Below are 20527 nucleotides of genomic sequence, written 5' to 3'. Positions count from 1 at the left end.
TCCTTGCTTGAGGGCCATGCCGCCACAATCACTCAATTTATGGCTTATCAAGAAAAGCTATTTCCCTCCTCTCTGATGACACCGCCACAAATAACAAATAATAATACATTTTTTAGAAGGGTTCCAGAGCATAACATCCAATTAACGCCCTACAAATCTAAACAATAATAACCAAAAAGTGTATAGTAGGCAAATTCTTACCAGATTAAACAAGTGGGTGACTTAAAATAAGACACTGTGCCATTTTCAAGTGGCGCTCAAGGCGCATGCTAGCACGCTTGATCAGGTGTTGTGTTTCTTACTCTAAAATAGCGGTGGATTTAGACTGAAGTACCTATGTGTTTCATTTGTTCACTTACAAGCAGCATTTGACCTAGTCCCGAGAAGGAAACTGTGGGAGGTCATGGGTAAAGTGGGGGTACCACATAAGCTTCTCCATTTGATTAAGCAGTTTTATATGGATAATTTTGCTAAATTAAGATGAGGCACCAATGGGTAGACTACTGAGGAAATTACAATTAGAAGAGGAATCCGCTAGGTTTATGTTCTGGAACCAACCCTTTTCTTATTGTTTATAAATAGTTGTATCACATATCTAATAGACTGCGAAAATGCGTCGGCAACAATTGCTGGGTCAAAAGCTCCAGGGTTACTATTTGCAGATGATACCCTTCTTCTCTCCAAAATACCTGTGGGTTTACACTAATTCTTAGGGAAGTTGAATCTTTTCTGCAAAAATCATGAACTGGAAATAAATGGATCAAAAACCAAATATATGCCATTCGATTCTGGGGACAAAAAAGTAAAGGTAAGTGTAACCCTAAGTGGGAAAGCTCTTGCGAGGGTGGCTCAGTTTGATTATTTACGGGTGAGAGTCTCATATCCCCACAATTGGAAGGCACAAATTGAGAAAAGCTCCCTCATTTTTAAATGTAGAGCTGTGGCGATCATTAGGGGCCAGATGTAGGTAAGTTAATTTTACCGATTCATAAATACCGAATTTTACCGATTCGGTATTTATGAATCGGTAAAATTGAGTGGGGGAGATGTAGAAAGATTCAGTAATAGAATTACCGATTCTGTAAGAATCGGTATTTACCGAATCGGTAAATACCGATTCGGTAATGCCCAATGATTCCTATGGGCTTCAATGCCCATAGGAATCAATGGCCATTACCGAATCGGTATTTACCGATTCGGTAAATACCGATTTTTGCAAGGGTGCAGGGGGGTCACTTTGACACCCTCTGGCACCCCGTTTTAAGGCATGTGTGACATGTGGCACACAGACATGCCCTAAGGGCATGTAGGGCATGTCCGTCTGTCACATGCCATAGGTGTGCATGCACATGTGTGCATGCACACCTGGAATCAGTATTTTACCACCCAATTGGGTTGGGTGGTAAAATACCGATTCGGTAAGGCCTGTGGGACTCAGAAGAGTCCCACCTACATTTCAAAATTACCGAATCTGTAAAAATACCGAATCGGTAAATTTACTGATTCGGTAAATTTACCGAATCGGTAAAAATGGGCCCCTACATCTCAAATGACCATTTACCGGTTGGTAACGGCCGAAATCGGCCGTTACTGGTCGGTAAATGGACACCTACATCTGGCCCCTAATTCGCTAACAGGGCCTTATCTTACCCTATATCACCAAATGTGGAGGTGTGCAGGGTACACATGCTTGGAGCAGGTTTTTATGAAGCTGAATGATGGTGGCAATGGCAAGCTGGGCACTCTTGAGAAAAAGGAATTCTTTTATTAAAACATTGTTGAAACGTGCATCAAGTGCGCCGTCACTGCCCCATAGGCTAGTTTTGAATCTGAAGCCAATTCCTGTGATTGCAAATTTAAAACCATTTTTATATTGGATCCACATATGGCAACTAGGGACTTTGCACCATATAGGGAATGCCTTAGTCAAATATTGAATAATACCATTTCATACGTGGTCCCTTGGTTGGATTATATAAATACTAAGCAAGGGTGGTGAACTCTGCTCCGCTCGCGGAGTTTGCAGAATTTCCTTACTCCACGTTATACGGAGCTCAAGGAGTTTTCCCTCGCACACGTTTGTCAATGTCAGGATGGTGAACGCAAACAAGGAAAATCCATCTCTTGCAAGATTTTTTTCCATTCACGATCGTCAATGTCAATTTGGTGAGTGCAAGCGTGGAAAATCAACCTCCCGGTGAGATTTCTTAATCCGGGCTGTCGGATTTCTCACTGCGAGTTGTTGGGTATGCTCGTGACCACTCGTGTTGAGAAACCGTCCGTTTGCATTGAGAAAGCAGCCCCTCTAGTTAAAGATCTACTTGAGCAGCAGAACGGAAGCAGCCCATAGCGGAACTCCACAAACTCCTCTCAGGCTTAATAAAGACATGGTTGAGTAAGCTTGGGCTGTGTGAGCACTGGTTTCATCCCTATTGGCTTCCCAAAAATGCATCTAAAATTGTGTCATTGCGGTACAGGAATACCATGTGGAGCTCATGGGGCACTGACTGTTCCTTGAATAGTGTGTCAAATAGGTTCCTATTGGTCAAATGCAATTTCCAATTTGAAGAATTTATGGATAGTATTGCTCCTGAGCATACTAGATCATTGTTCATAAAGTTCAAGTTGGGAATCCTACCACTCGTAAGATTTACCTCTTCGTGGTCAAAAGAAAGCTCTCTATCCAAGTTATGTCCAATGGAGTGCCTAAGTGAAGAAAATAAAGAGCACACATTTTTCTGTAAAGCATAAGAGATAGTGTGACCATAGAATTGCTCCACTTTGTCAAGTTCTGGGTATCTGAGACCAACACCATGCTTTGAGAATATGTAAGACTGAAACAAAATCTGCGCTGTGATCTCAGTTTCAAAATTCCTAGTATTAATCCAGTGTCTCAGAACAGTAGCAGAAGGATGATCTTGCTGGTTATGCCCCTAGTTTAATTCTAAAGGAGTATTGCATCTTGAACAATAATATATTTTTAATTGGATTGTTTTTAAACCATGGACAAGCATTTTTATCAATATTAGATTTGAAAATGACTAGATAATTATGATGTATTGTACAGCAACTGATATTGTCGCTTTAGTGACAACATAGAATGTCTGATTATGGTTGAACAGGATTTGGGTGTGAGGAAGATTTTAATTATTTATGTATTGCATCTCATGTTTATCAACTTCCAGAATCATGTCTGGTTTTCTAGAGTCGAATCTGAAAAAGTGATAATATGATTTAGAAACTAAATGGAAAAGCACAATATATTTTCAAACCAGGAGAACTGCTAGACGGGGATTATTTTTGAATGAATTATTGAATTATTATTAAAATATCAGTATTAAAGACTGCCAAGCTAAATTGGGTGTGCTTAGAGGATTTACCCATGACATTTCGGCATATTAGTATCAGCCTTACATGGATTCTTTGTTACATAAAACATTACTGGATATCTGGAAAAAAGGTGGCAATGTAACAATGAAAGTTCAGAATTGCAATACCAGCCACATGGTGCACTGTCTAGTATGTCCATGTGGTTTGAGGTATATTGAAGTACAATACACCCCACCAAGGTGTTGATCCTAGAACATCTAAGGGCCATCGCCACCAAAGATGTAACATATCCTGTGGCCAGACATTTTGAGAACCATCATGTCAGCAAAAGGATCTCTTGAGATATTTTTGCATGGATCATGTACCCAAAGACATAAGAGGAGGAGATAGACAACTTCTTCTCCGCAGATTAGAATCAAGGTACATCATTGACTCCCAAAGTAAGATACCAATGTTGTTGAATAGTGGGGCGGAGATGGCTATGCATTTATAATTCGAAATGTGAAATAAGAGGGTATGTACATCACAATTATTAAATTAAGAGATTGGGAATCTGAGAGGACACCTGTTTAATGGAGAGGCATGATATTATAAGCAAGGCAGCATCACACATATTGATTATGAACTCACTTTATTATGAAGTAATGTTGTGTGCACCCAGTATGCTCATTCAGGGCGAAATAATGAAATCATTAGGGCTGAGCAGCACGAGTGGCACCGACACCAACAGGTGCAATTTGCCCATTCAGGGCTTTATAATGTGTTTTTATCTATATATAATAGTATGGATATACAAATACAATGGGTATTAATTCATGCTCCAAGATGGCCGAATACATATCAGGTGGATATTTGATTGAAAGTCCGTTATTGATGTTGATGAATTTTTGAATAACCAATGAATCATGTATTTATTGATGTCATATCATTGTGAAAGGCGGTTGCCAAAATGCGTCTGTGTGTACCAACACCAGAATAAAATCGGGGTGAACTGCTCCCGCGGGGGATGGTAGTTCTTGTACCCCGTAGCCTGAATACCGAAGCGTGATTTCACCCTTGCGCACACTAGCACCCTCCCACGCGTAAAGGAACTGAGGTGAGATGAAGGAGCGATATATACATATATATATTTTCACTGAAAAAACCATAGGTTTCAGACATGTTATAGTTAGGAATTAGCATTTAAAAAACCTTAGAAATTCACTGAAAAAACATAGGTTTCAGACATGTTATAGTTAGGAATTATCAAATTCATTGAAAAAAGCATAGGATTTACGGGTGTTATAGTTAGTTGGATATTTCACTCGTACAAAACCATTGAAATTCCTCTGTTATAGTTAGTTCTACTATCTATAACTCGCACGCCTGCAATCCACTGCTGATGATGTCACATATTACATCATTCATGACATGGTCAGTGACATCACTGATGACATCACTGATGACATCTCAAATGACATCACTGATGACATCATCGAGTGAATGTGGTTTGGTTCGATATTTACATGTGTATTATATATGTAGCAATCTGCTTTGAAGACTGAGTGGATGTACAAGTGTCTGGATGGAGAATTTAGTAGCACTGCGATTGGCTGTCTGAGTGAATAATTTAAAGTGTCTCACTAAATATATGGGATAGTGATTATATTGTGTGAATATTTGTTTCACTGTATCTCTTGTTGTGTAAACTACTACATACGTTGGTTACTAGCTATGTGAAAGTCTATATTAGTATTAATTAGTTAAGGGATTCTTTGTATGGGATATTGAATGTGTGTGTGTGGTTGGGTGGGAGGTGTGTGACTGTACAAAGATGTGTAAATAGTTGATTTAGTAGGTTTATGAGGTTAAGACTGCAAGTGGAAACACTTGTTTGGGTGAGTAAATATCTTTATGGGTGTGGTGATGAGTAAATATATTTCTCAATGATACATGTCCAACAAAGTAGAAATATAAAAAGCAGTGTATCTGACCATTGTTGCTAATAAATAGGTATACTTAAGACTCAGTGATTGTATGAGTGACTGTATCGAAACCTGTATATTTGTAATAGAGATTTTATAACACACTAAGTATGAGTTACTATCTATCTGAATAAATAAAGTGGTGTTTGCATAAGTGTGCAGCTTAATAAATGTAAGTATGATCAATTGTTTGTATAAGTGACTAGGATGACTGCATAAGTGAATAGGATGTGTGCTGGTGTGTAATGTCGATGTAGGTGTATAAGTATATTTAATAATGTTCTATTGATCTTTGTTAGCATGTATGAGTGAATCTATAGGTAAGTGTTTACATATGTGTGTAGATGTAAGAATCACTGAGTGGGTTTTTAGAAACTTGTATTGGCGTGTCAATGGTTTCATATATGGTAATCCATATTTTATAATGAGTGTTTAAAGGTTATACTAGCGTATGATGAGGTGTATCAGATTGCCACACGCATGATGTCATCAGTGATGTCATTTGAGATGTTATCAGTGATGTCACTGACCATGTCATGAATGATGCAATATGTGACATCATCAGCAGTGGATTGGGGGCGCGTGGGATAACAGAGGAATTTCAATGGTTTTGTACGAGTGAAATGTCCAGCTAACTAAAACACCCCTAAAACCTATGTTTTTTTCAATGAATTTCTAAGGTTTTTAAAATGCTCATTCCTAACTATAACATGTCTGAAACCTATGGTTTTTCAGTGAATTTCTAAGGTTTTTTAAATGCTAATTCCTAACTATAACATGTCTGAAACCAAAGTTTTTTTCAGAGAACTTCTATGGTTTTTTAAATGCTAATTCCTAACTATAACATGTCTGAAACCAACGTTTTTTTCAGTGAATTTCAAAGGTTTTTTCAATGACAATTTTTAAATGTATTAATTGTTATATTTATTTTTTTGATACTGATTTACTACATTTTTTTAAAGTATTTATTTTTAGACATTTTATTTTTAAACTACATTATAATTACATTACAAAAAATATGTTCTCACAATAAATTACTTTAGTTTAAATACTTTGCAAATAGGCAATAGACTTTGAAGTACAGTAGTTACAGTTGTTGCAAAGGGTAACACAATTTCAAACACAATGCAACATTGACCTCAATGTGAATTCCTAGTTAAATTCAATTAGTTACTTTATGGATTACTTTTGTAACCAAAGGACTGGATCCTAGATTCAGTAATGGGACATCTCCTGTAAACAGTTGAGTAACAGCGTTTTAGTTACAGTAATGATTTTTAAGGAATATTATTGTATTTTAAAAGTTGACACTGAAATCTTCATGTTTGCTGCTCCGTGATGGCTCCTGCTGGCAGGCTCTGTACCCATTAAAGCGAGCTGTTACTTTATCTTTGTGTGGCGAAGTTCTTCAAAAGAGGTTCCTGCTTTGTTGGATATATATATATATATTATTTTTTTGCATATTTATATAGCGCAAACTTGACCCAAAGATATTGGAGCGCTTTACACGAGCACCGTATTACATTACACATTCAGGCACGGGGAGATTAAGTGATTTGCCCAGAATCACAGGATGAGGACGCGACCCCGAGGCTCAAACTCTGGTCTCCAGCACCAAAGTCGGCAGTCTAGCCGACTGACTACATCCTCTCCCCGTATATATATATTAGCTGCCCTCTATGTGCCAAAAACTGCATCCTAAAGCTTTCATAGCCCTGTATTACTACAGCTACAACACTCCACTGAATGTACAACAAACATTCATATTCGCAGAAATGCGTCATGTCCACTATATTTTACATGTGCAACTATGAATGAATATAGGGTCAGTGATACCCCCTACCTTCCATGTTAGCCTTGTTGTGGGACTTTACTTACCAAATGACACATTTGCATGTAAGACCAGGATGACAGCAGCACTACAACATGGACAACCGAATCAATAGATTTTTCATATAACGCAGGATGGAACCACGCCCATAGATCCAGAGTCATCAGTCACAGCCTTGCGCAGCACTGCCATATGTCAGTGCAGCCCACTCCACTTACGTTTCCAGGAAACCACAAAAACGCTACATGGCCCAGATTACCATTGTACTGATTTCTTACTTCCAGGTCTAGTTGTCAAAACGGTACACACACACTTCCTCATGGCTGGTATATACCAACACCTCACCCATCCAGCACATACGTCACTACACACGTGACCCTACCAATAAAAAATACGGGTGCACGTGCTCTACGCCATTTTAGAGTTGCTCCCATCCCAAGCACTGTGATGGCCCGTCCTAGTAGTTCGCATGCCTCATGTAGGTCCGAACCACCGAGTAGGGGGGACCACCACTACGTGCGTGGCCTCTTTGGTCACTGAGTTAGTGGTACTGCAAGGACTGAGCGGGTGAGGAACGTGCGATGATGATGGAAGCACGAGTATGTCCTTACCTATAGCAATATCAAAACTCAGCACCATATGTAAGACTTCTTGGTGGTAGAGGAGGACTGCAAGATGTAGAATGTACCTAGTCCGCAAAAAAGGTGAGCAGTGAGGCCTGGGTGCGCATCAGAGGGAGTAGATGGGGTGCAGAAGACTGGATACAAAAAGGCGGCACAGCGATTTAGACCTACGCAGTCCTATATACCATATCTTATTGCATTTTGTATTTTTTTTTTTCAATAGCAGAAAAGTTTTTATAATCGGTCAAATGTCCGACGCTCGTGATGATCGAAACCATGTGTATCACTGCGCACCACTTGCTTTCACAACCAGATAAGAATATTACTACTATAGTAATTTTTCAAAAATCAAAGCCTATTAAACAAGTTGGAACTGTAAAAATAGTTATTTTTTAAATGCAGGTGGGAAGGTGTGTGAAAGGGCAATTTGATTCTACTCCACATTAAGATAGTAACAATTACCAATCGTAACATCTTTCTTTTACTATCTTTTAGATGTAAAGCTTTAGGGTGCATTTTGTCCCGGCACTTGGTGAAAGACACACCGGTGACAGAAGGGTGAGCTGCTAATATTCTTTTCAGTCACTCTTTCACTTCCTCACTCTTAGATAAATAAATGACGCACATAATTAACTTCCTTTTTATCTTACAGGTTGCGTTTCACAAATTGGCATCCCCCTCCCCCAACACCTCCAAAGTTCAACGTTTGAGGATTCTGCGATAATGTGTGGCAATCGTAACAACGTCTGAGAAGGCTGCTTCGACACATGGTGCACCCTCTTTGGAATACCCCAATGGCACACAAGGTGAGCAAAGAAGCTTGCTTCCGAAGCAACCAGAAGTCACCTGTGGGCGGAGAGAGTGGGTAGTGTGCAGCAGTTTGACTGTGTACGAATGTACAAACACCTCCGGGCACTGGGAGTGGATAGGTTGCAACAGTCTGAAGGGCAGATTTACAATCCCCTTGCGCCACTTTTGTGTCACTTTTAACATGGTAAACTGACGCAAAAGTGGCACAAAGAACTTATAAATCTGCCCCTGAGTGCACAAGAAGAAGCACTCACCTCCGGAATATGAGAGTCAATGGGATACACCAGTCTGGGTACGCAGTAATGAGCACTCACCGCTATGCAGTGGGAGTGCATGGGGTATAGTACTTTGGAAGAAAAACATCGCACAAACACCTCCTTGCAATGAAAGTTAATGAAATACAGTTGCCTAAGTGTACAAAGACATTAGGCAAAAATATACTTATGCAGTTGTATATAGTATACTATTACTAACTCTATACTATCCTTCAGATAACTAAACTGGAGGGTGCACTATGAACCGGCACGTGCTTCAAAACACAATGAATGCAAATACGTGAGCTACAAAGATTCCCTCCAGTATTAACTGCTCCATCTATTACTTTCTCCCACTTTTAATGTTGTTTTTTTTCTATTTCTCTCTCACACTCTCTCTCACATTGTTTCTCTTTCTCTTTTAAAGTTAGGGTTGCTGCTGTCCGCTCTCCCGATAAAGAAATCAAGGCTGAATTTAATAGTCTGCAGAGTAGAACCAAAGCTGAGTTCAAGTTGTGAACTCTGTTGGTCACAGTGTTTACACAAGGTAAGCAGAGCGGCCTAGATACACAATGCCTCAGATTAAATGCATTCAAAATTAAAAATATTGTCCTGCATAATGACGTGATCTCTCACCTAATTCTGTCTCATCTCCGAATCATTTTAAAGACCTGTTAGTCCATACTGTAAATCTGATGCAGTATGCACTCCCTTACAGACACCTCTTCAACGCGGGCCTATAAGAGAGGTGGAATGTATCAGGCACATTGGAGACGTGCAAATTAACTAATATGGCCAAGTGTTACCTTTAGTTGTGATTTTTGACCTCATTTAGTCACATCGATCTAATTTAAACACGTATTTTCATTTTTGTTTTGCAGGTTACATACTCTCCTTCCATTGGTGCCCATCTCACATTTTGTTTATTAAATTGTTATGTTAAAGTTATGTTTCTAGTTATTTACTGTTGTTTTAATAAAAGTTAATAAAAAAGTATATACTTCTTTTTCTAACAACATTTCACTTTTATTTAGTGTGATTATCATACTTAGAAAACATTAAACAATTAAATATAGAAATTATGTTTATAAGTAGAAGTATAATACTGAGGCTAACTCTTAACAACTCTTTACCAGACTCTGTACCTATCATTAACAGTATCTATGAAAAACTTTAAAAACTCCAGCACAGTAACTGTTTTGATTAGCAAAATTGTGTGGTGAACTTGTAACCTGTGTGCTCACTTAAGTATTCCATGAACTGTTACTATGGTAACAGGCAGTAAGCCGTTTGGGCGTAAGGTTGAAAGTTACTGGCTGTACAGAAACCATTATATTTACCCAGGATCCTCAGCATTACAGAGAGGAAAGCAAAGTACGACAGAACCCTTTGTAGCAGATTTACAAGTTCGTTGGGCCACTTTTGCGTCACTTTTTCCATATTAAAAGTGATGCAATAGTGGCGCAGTGGATTTGTAAATGTGCCAGTATGTACATTACGAGCAAAAGAAGTACACAACTCATCGAATTCTTTATAGATCACAATTAGACAGTGTTGGGTCACGATTCACAATTCACTTCACTAAATACTTGGTACATATTTAAATGAGAGACAGGATTGTTCACATTACAAAACTTGGTGGCATATTTTCAAGGACGGTGTTAAAATTGTCACCATTTTAAAGGCAGCAAACAACAACTAAAACGGCGATAATAGACATCAAAATCCTTTATTATCTTACCGAAAGATTTTTTCAACATTGCTGTTTGCTATGCAAGAGTGAGAGACGAGACTCTCGCCCTAACATAGCAAAGTTGGGAGCATATTATCAAGGACAACGTTAACATGTTCTGGTGTAAACCTGGGCTTCTATTCGAATTCTCAGAAATTATCAAAAGTCTATTAAACCATTATGGCCACTTTAACAACACTTTCCTAACGCTAAAGCGACGATAATTTTAATGCTTTCCTTGTAAATATACCCCCAATATCACGAGAAATACACTGATAATTTATGTTCGCAAGTGAAAAGCTTATTAATATAAGACTGTGGACTCAACATATCAATCCACTTCTCATATTAAACATGCTTAAGTCTACTTCAGAACAGATGTTAGGATCCGACATAAACCGCAATTAGCAAGAGTTTTGCTATCGGTCCTCAAATCCAAGGCCGCCTTGTAAATACAATGCTGTTGTCATACCGCCCTCTTCCTTTTTATATTCTCATAGAAACAGCTACCTTGCCACTGAGAACACCTATATTGCAACTCATTGGAGATACAAGGCGAGCCCTTAGCAAACCGACTGCTAACATGCATTAATGCATCTTAGCGTCACTTAGTAAATATGGCAATATAATTTTCAACGCATTTTTTGCTTTTTTTAAAAAAGAGCCGAAATGACACTTGTTAATATGCCCTCACCCTTCCTATCACACAGGGGGAACCTCGACTCCGCCCTGCCATAGGAAACAGCAGTGTCCCGGAGGTAGGCACCCCGAGACACAGCAGGAGCCGCTCCTGGGAGGGGGTGCTCCCCAAGGCTTTCGACTGCTCCAGACTGCAGACCACGCGGCCCCCCTCTCAAAATATAAAAATCCACGGAGTGTGTTAAGCCCCGGGTTTAGACGGACCTATGAGCCCCCTCACCCATTTATTTTTTAGCACCGAGGAATGGCGGTCCCCGGGCTACGGGACCCCTTGGAACCCCCATCAAATTTAATATTTTAGACCCCAGGATATGGCCCTCCCAGGTAGCTAATTTTAAACAAGCACAAGAGCCCCCGCTTTGTTTTTATTTTTATTACAGGGGATCCATGCATCCAACGCACATTTCTCTGTTTAAAAAAATAAATAAATAAATAGGGCCCTAGGTGTCCTTGTGGGACCCCCTGAGCATGTCTAGAGGGTCAAAATAGTTCCTCCCTGCCCCCTTTGTAAATTTTGAACACTTGTTCCAAAAAATTTCTAGATCCTCGCTTCTACCGAGGCACAAAATGGCTGTCAACACTTTCTGGTTTCGAATGTTAACAACCACTTGACAGCCAAATAGCATTCATCGCATGATCGGGACGGTACGCTTAGTGTGTGCGCAGGATACGCACATCCACCGAGGCCATCGATATATATGTACTTTTACTTGTAATTTCCTCCGAAACTACTGAACTTATTTACACCATTTAAGCAAAAGGCACGAGTCTGTAACGAAGATTACCTCTTTGCCAAATTTGGTATACTTCCATTTAACTATTCGGACTATACCTGCAATGAACGGTTCCTATGGAAAATTGCATGGGGAAAACACGTTTTGGGACCCCACTTTTTTCTCTGTCCCCGCTTCAAAAGCAATATTTTAGACAATAGGATTTGTCCTTCCCAGATAGCTAATTTTTAAACAAGCACAGGAGCCCGGGCTTCGTTTTTATTTTTTTTATGGAGGATCCATGCACCCAGCGCACATTTATCCGTTTAAAAAAAAAATTATAATAATTAGGGCCCTAGGGTTCCTTGTGGGTCCCCCTCAGCATGTCTAGAGGGGCAAAATATTTCTTACCTGCCCACGTTATTAATTTTGAAAACTTGTTCCACTCATTTCTAGATCCTCGCTTCTACCGAGGCACAAAACGGATGCCAACACTTCCTGGTATCGAATGTTGACAACCACCTGACCGCCAATAAGCATTCAGCGCGTGATCGGGACAGTGCGCTTATAGTCAGCGCAAGATGCGTGCATCCACCGAGGCCATAGATATGTCTCTACTTTTAATTGTCATTTTCTCAGGAATTACTGTACATATTTACACCATATAAGCAAAAGGCATGAGTCTGAACCGAGGACTACAACTTTGCCAAATTTGGTGAATTTCCGTTCAGCCCTACAGGCTCGATGAACTGTACCTATGGAAAATTGCATGGGGAAAAAATGTTTTGGGATCCCCTTTTTTCTCAGCCCCCGTTTCACGAATCACCCAAAGACTTTAAGGATAGGAGCAGACCATAGCGCCCCACCAAGTTTAAAAATTTCGCGAAGATTCGTCAACCGGCGCTTAAGTTATTCCAAATAGAATGTTGCGGATTTCGGTGCACAGACAAAATATGGACTCCAAAATATCGACTGGACATAATATCGACTTTTAAATATAGACTGGACAAAATATCGACAGGACAGAATATAGATGACCAAAATATCGTTTTTAAGGTAAGTGATATAATATCGACTATTAAAAATATAGATAGTAAAAAATATCGATTTTTTAATAATATCTAATTTTTATAGTGTATTTTTATGGTATAATATGTGTGAAAAGTGTGTATTTATGTTATAAATAATAATTATTAATGATTTTTGTTTTTATAATCATTGCGTAATTTAATTCTGTAGCGGGTTGTGGGTTTATAGGGGAATAGGGTGGGAAGTATTTTAATTATTATTAATTAAATATTTAGATTTATTTATTGATAGTAAATTTAAATTAATAATTAATTAATTTATAATAGTTAATTAATTAAATTTTAATTGGTAATTAATTTTAATTAATTGATTAATTGGTAATTATGTCAATTTTACTAAATTATTTTTGTAGCGGGTTGTGAGTTTATAGGGGAATTGGGTGGAAAGTGATTAAATTATAAATAATTAATTAATTACATTTATTTATATATATTTAATTACAAATAATTGTTAAATACTTTTTCATTATTAAATAATTAATAGTAAATATTTTTATTAATTAGTATTAATAGGTGATCAATAGAAATAATTATTGTTAATTAGTAAATATAATATATTAATTAATAAATTGTATACAAATATTAATTAATTTTAATTAATTCTTAATTGATATTCAATAAAACATTTTATAATTATTTATGAAGTATTAATTTTGTATTCTCTGGAGTGGGAATAGTAATTTTAACCCCTATGCTATCCAACTTTTTCCCTACTGTTGCACCCACTGGAGTGGGAATAGTAATTTTAACCCCTACGCTATCCAACACTTTCCCTACTGTTGCACCCACTGGAGTGGGAATAGTAATTTTAACCCCTACGCTATCCAACACTTTTCCTACTGTTGCACCCACTGGAGTGGGAATATTAATTCTAACCCCTACGCTATCCAACGCTTTCCCTACTGTTGCACCCACTGGAGTGGGAATAGTAATTTTAACCCCTCCGCTATCCAACACTTTTCCTACTGTTGCACCCACTGGAGTGGGAATATTAATTCTAACCCCTACGCTATCCAACGCTTTCCCTACTGTTGCACCCACTGGAGTGGGAATAGTAATTGTTACCCCTACGCTATCCAACGCTTTCTCTACTGTTGCACTCTTTGGAGTGGGAATAGTAATTGTAACCCCTACGCTATCCAACGCTTTCCCTACTGTTGCACCCACTGGAGTGGGAATAGTAATTTTTACCCCTACACTATCCAACGCTTTCCCTATTGTTGCACTCTTTGGAGTGGGAATAGTAATTTTAACCCCTACGCTATCCAACGCTTTCCCTACTGTTGCACCCACTGGAGTGGGAATAGTAATTTTTACCCCTACGCTATCCAACGCTTTCCCTACTGTTGCACTCTTTGGAGTGGGAATAGTAATTTTAACCCCTACGCTATCCAACGCTTTCCCTACTGTTGCACCCACTGGAGTGGGAATAGTAATTTTAACCCCTACGCTATCCAATGCTTTCCCTACGCTTGCACTCTTTGGAGTGGGAATAGTATTTTTTACACTTCTGCTATCGTACGTTAATATAATAGTATGTTATTTAATTATAGTATGTTACTATATATATATGTTTTAACAAATATGATTTTAAAAATTTATTTTTATTAATTTCATTTATTATTTAATTATTATAAGTTAATTTAGGTATTTTTAAGTATATTTTAGTAATTAAATTTTAATATTAATTTAATTTAACACATTTTTTAATAAAGTCGATATTTTTTAAAACTATATTATTGTAAACGATATTTTGTACTCGATATTTTTGTACTTACCTGTTTGTAGATACAAACTCGATATTTTGACTGTCGATATTTTGTCCACGATATTTTTGAAAGTCGATATTTTGTCCCTCGATATTATTTCAGTGATCCGCGGATTTCCTATGGAAAATAGGTCCGAACTATAACTACCTACTGGCGACCGCAATTTATATTAATATTTACCATAAAAGAATTTTTGCAGTTGAGGTTTGATAAACTTTTTATATTTTACATATACTTTACCCCAGTGGTGGAGCTCTGCCTATGGTATAGTACAGAGAAAATGTAAAAAGTAGATTAAACTTGAAAATAATTATAGAATTGTTTTTATGTTAAATAATATTGTAGGGTGTGGCTTGCAGCCGAACGTGATGGCCGCAGCCTAGAGGAGCTCAGAAATCGCCGAGAAATCCCCCAGTAATCTGCCACAAAATCTCCATGCAATCTTTGCCTCAGAGACTGAATTCCGACATCTGGTTGCATGGGGCACCTTCCGATCTCTCTTAGGAGACTGTAATTAAACTCTCGTCGGAGCCAAGACGCGTGTTCATACAGCGGCCTAAGCACGTGACTGAAGCCGGGGCCTCGCATTATGCCACAACCCAGCGAGAAAGCACATGAGTCAGAGCGGCTCCACCAGAGAAGGCGGGCACCTAAACTGCTGCACAGCACCCCAGCAAGACTACGGCTAGCCTGCGCTGGACTGCCCGGCTGCCTTGAGAGCTCCATGGATGGTGTGAGGCTCCGGTGAAGACTTGTGGCAGCGGAAATCACAGCACAAACTGAGGAACCAGACGGGCCGTGCCGGCGGGCCCAGACACTTGCTGCCTATTATCCTCCAGAACAGAGGTACCGGGAGTGGAAGGGGGGCGACCACTGCCCTGAGAGTCCGGTATACCGACATCGCAGGCAGCGATGAGCGCTGACCGGGTGGAAAGCCTTGATGCGCACAAGAATGTGGGGTGGCCTAAACGGAAACTCCTTTCTGTGGGCATACTCTGCGACACGCCCGTACAGGCCATTAATGTAGGACAGCAGCTTCTGCAGTGTACATGACTAGCAACACCCCATGACAGACCCCACACCACGGCCCCCACTCGGAGGCCCGAGTAGCATTGATGGGACGCTGACCACTGCCTGACACAACGTTCGCTGAGGAGATGCTCAGACATGGCCTGGGACCCGCGTTACCTCTCTCCACCACTACAGCTTTCAACACGTGAGAAGAAAACCGAAAGGCTGCGAGTGACAGTTAGGCACAAGGCAGGTAGTGGCAAGTACTGCACTGCACTTAGACCAGACGCAGCGGCACCCAGGCGGTCAGATACTGATGGGGGGCAAAGGCCAGCGCACGGCTCAGCAGCTCAAACTGGACAAATATGCCACTCTTCGGGCATGACAGATCGAAATGCCACGAGGGAGCCAACCCACACGCCAGAGGGTCAGTCCAAAGTCACGTTACAGGACATCATGTCCCCCCTAACCAGCGTCCAGACAACAGTGCGATCAATCTCAGCGGATGTCTCCTTCCTACGAGCTGACTTTCAGAAAATGGCCACAAGAGTAACGGAGGTCAAAAATGTAATGGCGACCCTCACGAAATACGCCACCACCCTGCAACGTAAAGTCAGATAGTTAGAAGCGGAAAACAAGATAATGGCGGCAAAGCTTGAGGACCAAGAAGGTCGCTCTTGGCATAGTAATGTTAGGATTACGGGCGTCCCGGAGAGCGAAGGAGGACCAACGATGGATCTCTACATTGAAGAGCTCAACAAGACACGGCTCCAACGAGGGGACTTTCTCATTTTTTCTTGGTCGAGGGGGCTCACAGAGTACTGGGGTAGGCCCAAGCCTGGGGCTACCCCAGACCTATTCTGGCTAGCATTTTTAACTTCCGCGGCTGAGATGCCATACTGCAGACAGGGTGGCCCGCCACTGCACATAGAGAACTCAGTGGTCTCATTTTTTCCAGACTACAAAGCAGCAGTCACCACACCAAGAAGAGAAGAAGCTTCCTCAAAGTAAAAAAAGGAACTCAGACACAGAGATTTCACCTCCTCGATGCTGTTCAAAGCAAAGCTTCACGTGGTGGCAGATGGAAAAACTTGGATTCTTCGAAACACCAGAGGAGGCCCACGACTGGATTGAGGGCTGGCCGCAGGTGGGGGACCAAGACATGCTGGCAGACAACAACAACAACAATCAATTCTCTCAGGCTAAACGCAGTCAAAATGGAGTCCCCAGTCATTAGAAGAATGCCCATTGCTTATAAACTGAAATGCCCTTTATGACCTAACTTAAAAAGATGTTACAACTTGTACAAAATGCAGCTGCCAGACTGATTTTCGGGAGGAGTAAGTTTGATGGTTTAAAGCCCTGTGTATGGTTCATAAGGTGCTTTATCCAGTAGCTTGGTCCTCTTACATCTCGGATAGGTTCAAAAATACATTCCTCCCGGACTGCTTCCCTTGACCGCCACTTCTCTGACCACAGAACTGAAACACCAGTGGCAGAATTGGGAGGAAGGCTATCTCTGTGGACGCAGCTGAGGCGTGGGAGACTGACACCTTAGTTACACTCGAAGCCCATGGGTGGACTAGACTGAGTACACTCAGGCATGGACTAGACTGACGCCCGAGTTACACACGGAGCCCAGGCAGGGACTAGACTGACACCCGAGTTACACACGGAGACCAGGCAGGGACTAGACTGATGCCCGAGTTACACACGGAGCCCAGGCAGGGACTAGACTGATGCCCAAGTTACACACGGAGCCCAGGCAGGGACTAGACTGACACCCGAGTTACACACGGAGCCCAGGCAGGGACTAGACTGACGCCCGAGTTACACACGGAGCCCAGGCAGGGACTAGACTGATGCCCGAGTTACACACGGAGCCCAGGCAGGGACTAGACTGATGCCCGAGTTACACACGGAGCCCAGGCAGGGACTAGACTGATGCCCAAGTTACACACGGAGCCCAGGCAGGGACTAGACTGACACCCGAGTTACACACGGAGCCCAGGCAGGGACTAGACTGACGCCCGAGTTACACACGGATCCCAGGCAGGGACTAGACTGACGCCCGAGTTACACACGGAGCCCAGGCAGGGACTAGACTGATGCCCGAGATACACACGGAGCCCAGGCAGGGACTAGACTGACGCCCGAGTTAACATCGGTGCCCAGGCGTGGACTAGACTGACACCCGAGTTACACTCGGAGCCCAGGCGTGCACTCTACTGAAGCCTTTATTACACGCAGAGCCTAGGCGAGGACTAGACTGATGCCAGAGTTACACTCGGAGCCCATTCAAGGACTAGACTGACACCCGAGCTACACTCGGAGCCCAGGCGTGCACTCTACTGAAGCCTTTGTTACACTCGGAGCCCAGGCGTGGACTAAACTGATGCCTGAGTTACACTTGGAATCCAGGTGTGGACTAGACTGATGCCCGTTTTACACTCGGAGCCCAGGCGCCGACTAGACTGACCTCTGAGTTACACTCGGACCCCAAACATGGACTAGACTGATGCCCGAGTTGCACTCAGAGTCGGACCTTTTAAACCTTTGCAGGGCTCCGAACCCCATTTATTTACACAGACTCTGCTTTGAACAACTTGGTATACCAGTTGGTGGTCAGAGTTTATTAGTTTATCAGCGCCAGGACACTCTTGGGTAATCAATTGCTCACTATACAAAACTATTGGTAAATAAATAAGCAAAATCAGTTAGGTATTGGCGTATTCTCCTAAAACATTGTTCAGCGATCTGCGCGGTGCGCTCTCTTTGCAGCAAGCACATTAACCCTCTGTACTACTTTATGATAAGACAAAACACTGATCTATCAACAGCAGGAGCATTGTTCACTAGAGTTATCTCGACATTTTAATTGTTGCCTGAAAACTGCTGGACACACAAGAAACTCTGCAGCAGGTGTTTTTAAACCCAGAATTAATTTCTGAAGACAGCCCCCCCCCCAAAAAAAAAAAAAATTAGCAACGGGTGCTGCTACACCGGTCGCTTAAATAAATTGCTCAAACGATTATTCTTGGTTTTCGGGAATGGCACCCCAAAAAAACAACGTTGTCAAGATTACCAGCTGACTCCACGTCATCACCATGAAACATAATTTTTCAATACTCATTTTTCAAAACAATCAGGTGCATTCTGGGAGCTGTAGTCGCGTTCATTTCAACGGACACAATTGGAGTTCAATGTCTGAAAGCAAGCGTTTCCAAAGCGAAGCCCAGGACTGGAATACGGGGATCCTGGTGACATGGAGTTATTTGGTACCCTTAGAGTTCATTAGCAGTTGTAAAATGATACCCTTGGTGCAGGGAGGGGGGGTGGGGGGGAGAGACCATTTGTGTCCTATAATACGGAATTAGGAACGCTGCCGAAATGCAAGCCCACTCTTGTGAACCCCTTCCGTAACAAAAGTAATATTTAGAGAGGACATATTGTTTTTTAGATAATCAACACTTCACTAAAATTGTGTGATCTTGGGCAAATCTTTATTTTTCCCTGTGCCTCTTTCCATGCCATTTATTTAGAAATAGGCTGAATTTAAACTTTCAAGCGCTATAGAAAAATAACTTTAGCATTTCGCTGACCCTGGAAATGCCTGGAACTCAGCTCGTGATGGAGGGGGGTGGGAGCAATGAAAATGAACTGTAACAGTGGGCGCCCCCCTAGCAGAGCTGTCCCGGGGCATCTGAGGACAGGTGCAGCGCCTGAAGAATGTTCTAGCGCCAAGAGAGGCAGAGGGGGTGACACAGCGCCTAGACTCCGGCGCCAAGAGAGGCAGAGAGGGTGACACAGCGCCTAGACTCCAGCGCCAAGAGAGGCAGGGAGGGTGACACAGCGCCTAGACTCCGGCGCCAAGAGAAGCAGAGAGGGTGACACAGCGCCTAGACTCCAGCGCCAAGAGAGGCAGAGAGGGGGACACAGCACCTAGACTCCGCTCTTACCATCTCGTTCTCCTCCCCTTGGTTGAGCAAGGCATGGCGGTGCTTCTCGGGGTCCCTCTCCATCCCGGGGGTGCAGCTGCCCTCTCCCCGCTGCCTGGGAGATGCAGGGCTCAGAATCCGCGTCTCTTGGTCTTCTGCACCGTGGTTAATGAGTGTCCTTCCGCAATCCCGGCTCATTTTTATTCGTCCAGCTCACACCGTCCTAATTACAGGCAATTCCTGGCGCTTCCAACTCCTCCCAAGACACAGGGCTCCTCCACTCCTTGTGTGTGCGTCTGGCAGGAGCCCTGTGCCTGTAGAGGGAGCCTTGTGTGTACCAGAGCCCTGTGTGCGCCTGTAGAGGGACCCCTGTGTGTGTCAGAGCCCTGTGTGCGCCTGTAGTCGGAGCCCTGTGTGTACCTGAGCCCTGTATGTGCCTGCTGGAGGGCGCCCTGGGTGCCCAGTATGTGCCTGCGACAGAGTCCTGTGCCTGCCTGTAGAGGGAGCCCTGTGCGTGCCTCTGAGAAAGCTCGGTGTGCGCCTATGAAGGGGGCATGTGCGTGCTTGTAACAGAGCCCTGTGAGCGCCTGCTGGAGGGAGCCCTATGTACCTGAGCCCTGTGCGCACCTGTAGAGGGAGCTCTGTGCGTACCTCTATGCGAAGCCCTGTATGTGCCCTGAAGGTCCCCTGTTGAAGGACCCCTGTGTGTACCTGAGTCCTGTGGGTGCCTATGGAGGGAGTCTTGGGCGCCCTGTATGTGCCTGT

The 20527-nt window shown here is 42.1% G+C and overlaps 1 protein-coding gene across 1 annotated transcript in view; it reads right to left on the bottom strand.

Annotated features, from left to right (window-relative positions):
- Positions 1-20215, bottom strand: part of LOC147684248 (putative cation-transporting ATPase 13A4) — a 387249-nt gene extending 367034 nt beyond the window's left edge. The window contains exons 1-2 of the mRNA XM_086944648.1: positions 20159-20215; positions 19784-20117 (exon numbers count right to left, since the gene is read on the bottom strand). Coding sequence (XP_086800774.1) covers positions 19784-19960 — 177 coding nt within the window. The 5' untranslated portion in view covers positions 19961-20117; positions 20159-20215. The remainder of the gene's footprint in view (positions 1-19783; positions 20118-20158) is intronic.
- Between the last annotated feature and the right edge of the window lie 312 nt (positions 20216-20527).

The sequence above is a fragment of the Lissotriton vulgaris genome, chromosome 11 (assembly GCF_964263255.1).
Source record: "Lissotriton vulgaris chromosome 11, aLisVul1.2, whole genome shotgun sequence".
Classification (NCBI taxonomy): Eukaryota; Metazoa; Chordata; class Amphibia; order Caudata; family Salamandridae; genus Lissotriton; species Lissotriton vulgaris.
The sequence above is the reverse complement of the archived record's forward strand: the minus strand, read 5'-3'. Positions and strand labels throughout refer to the sequence as shown.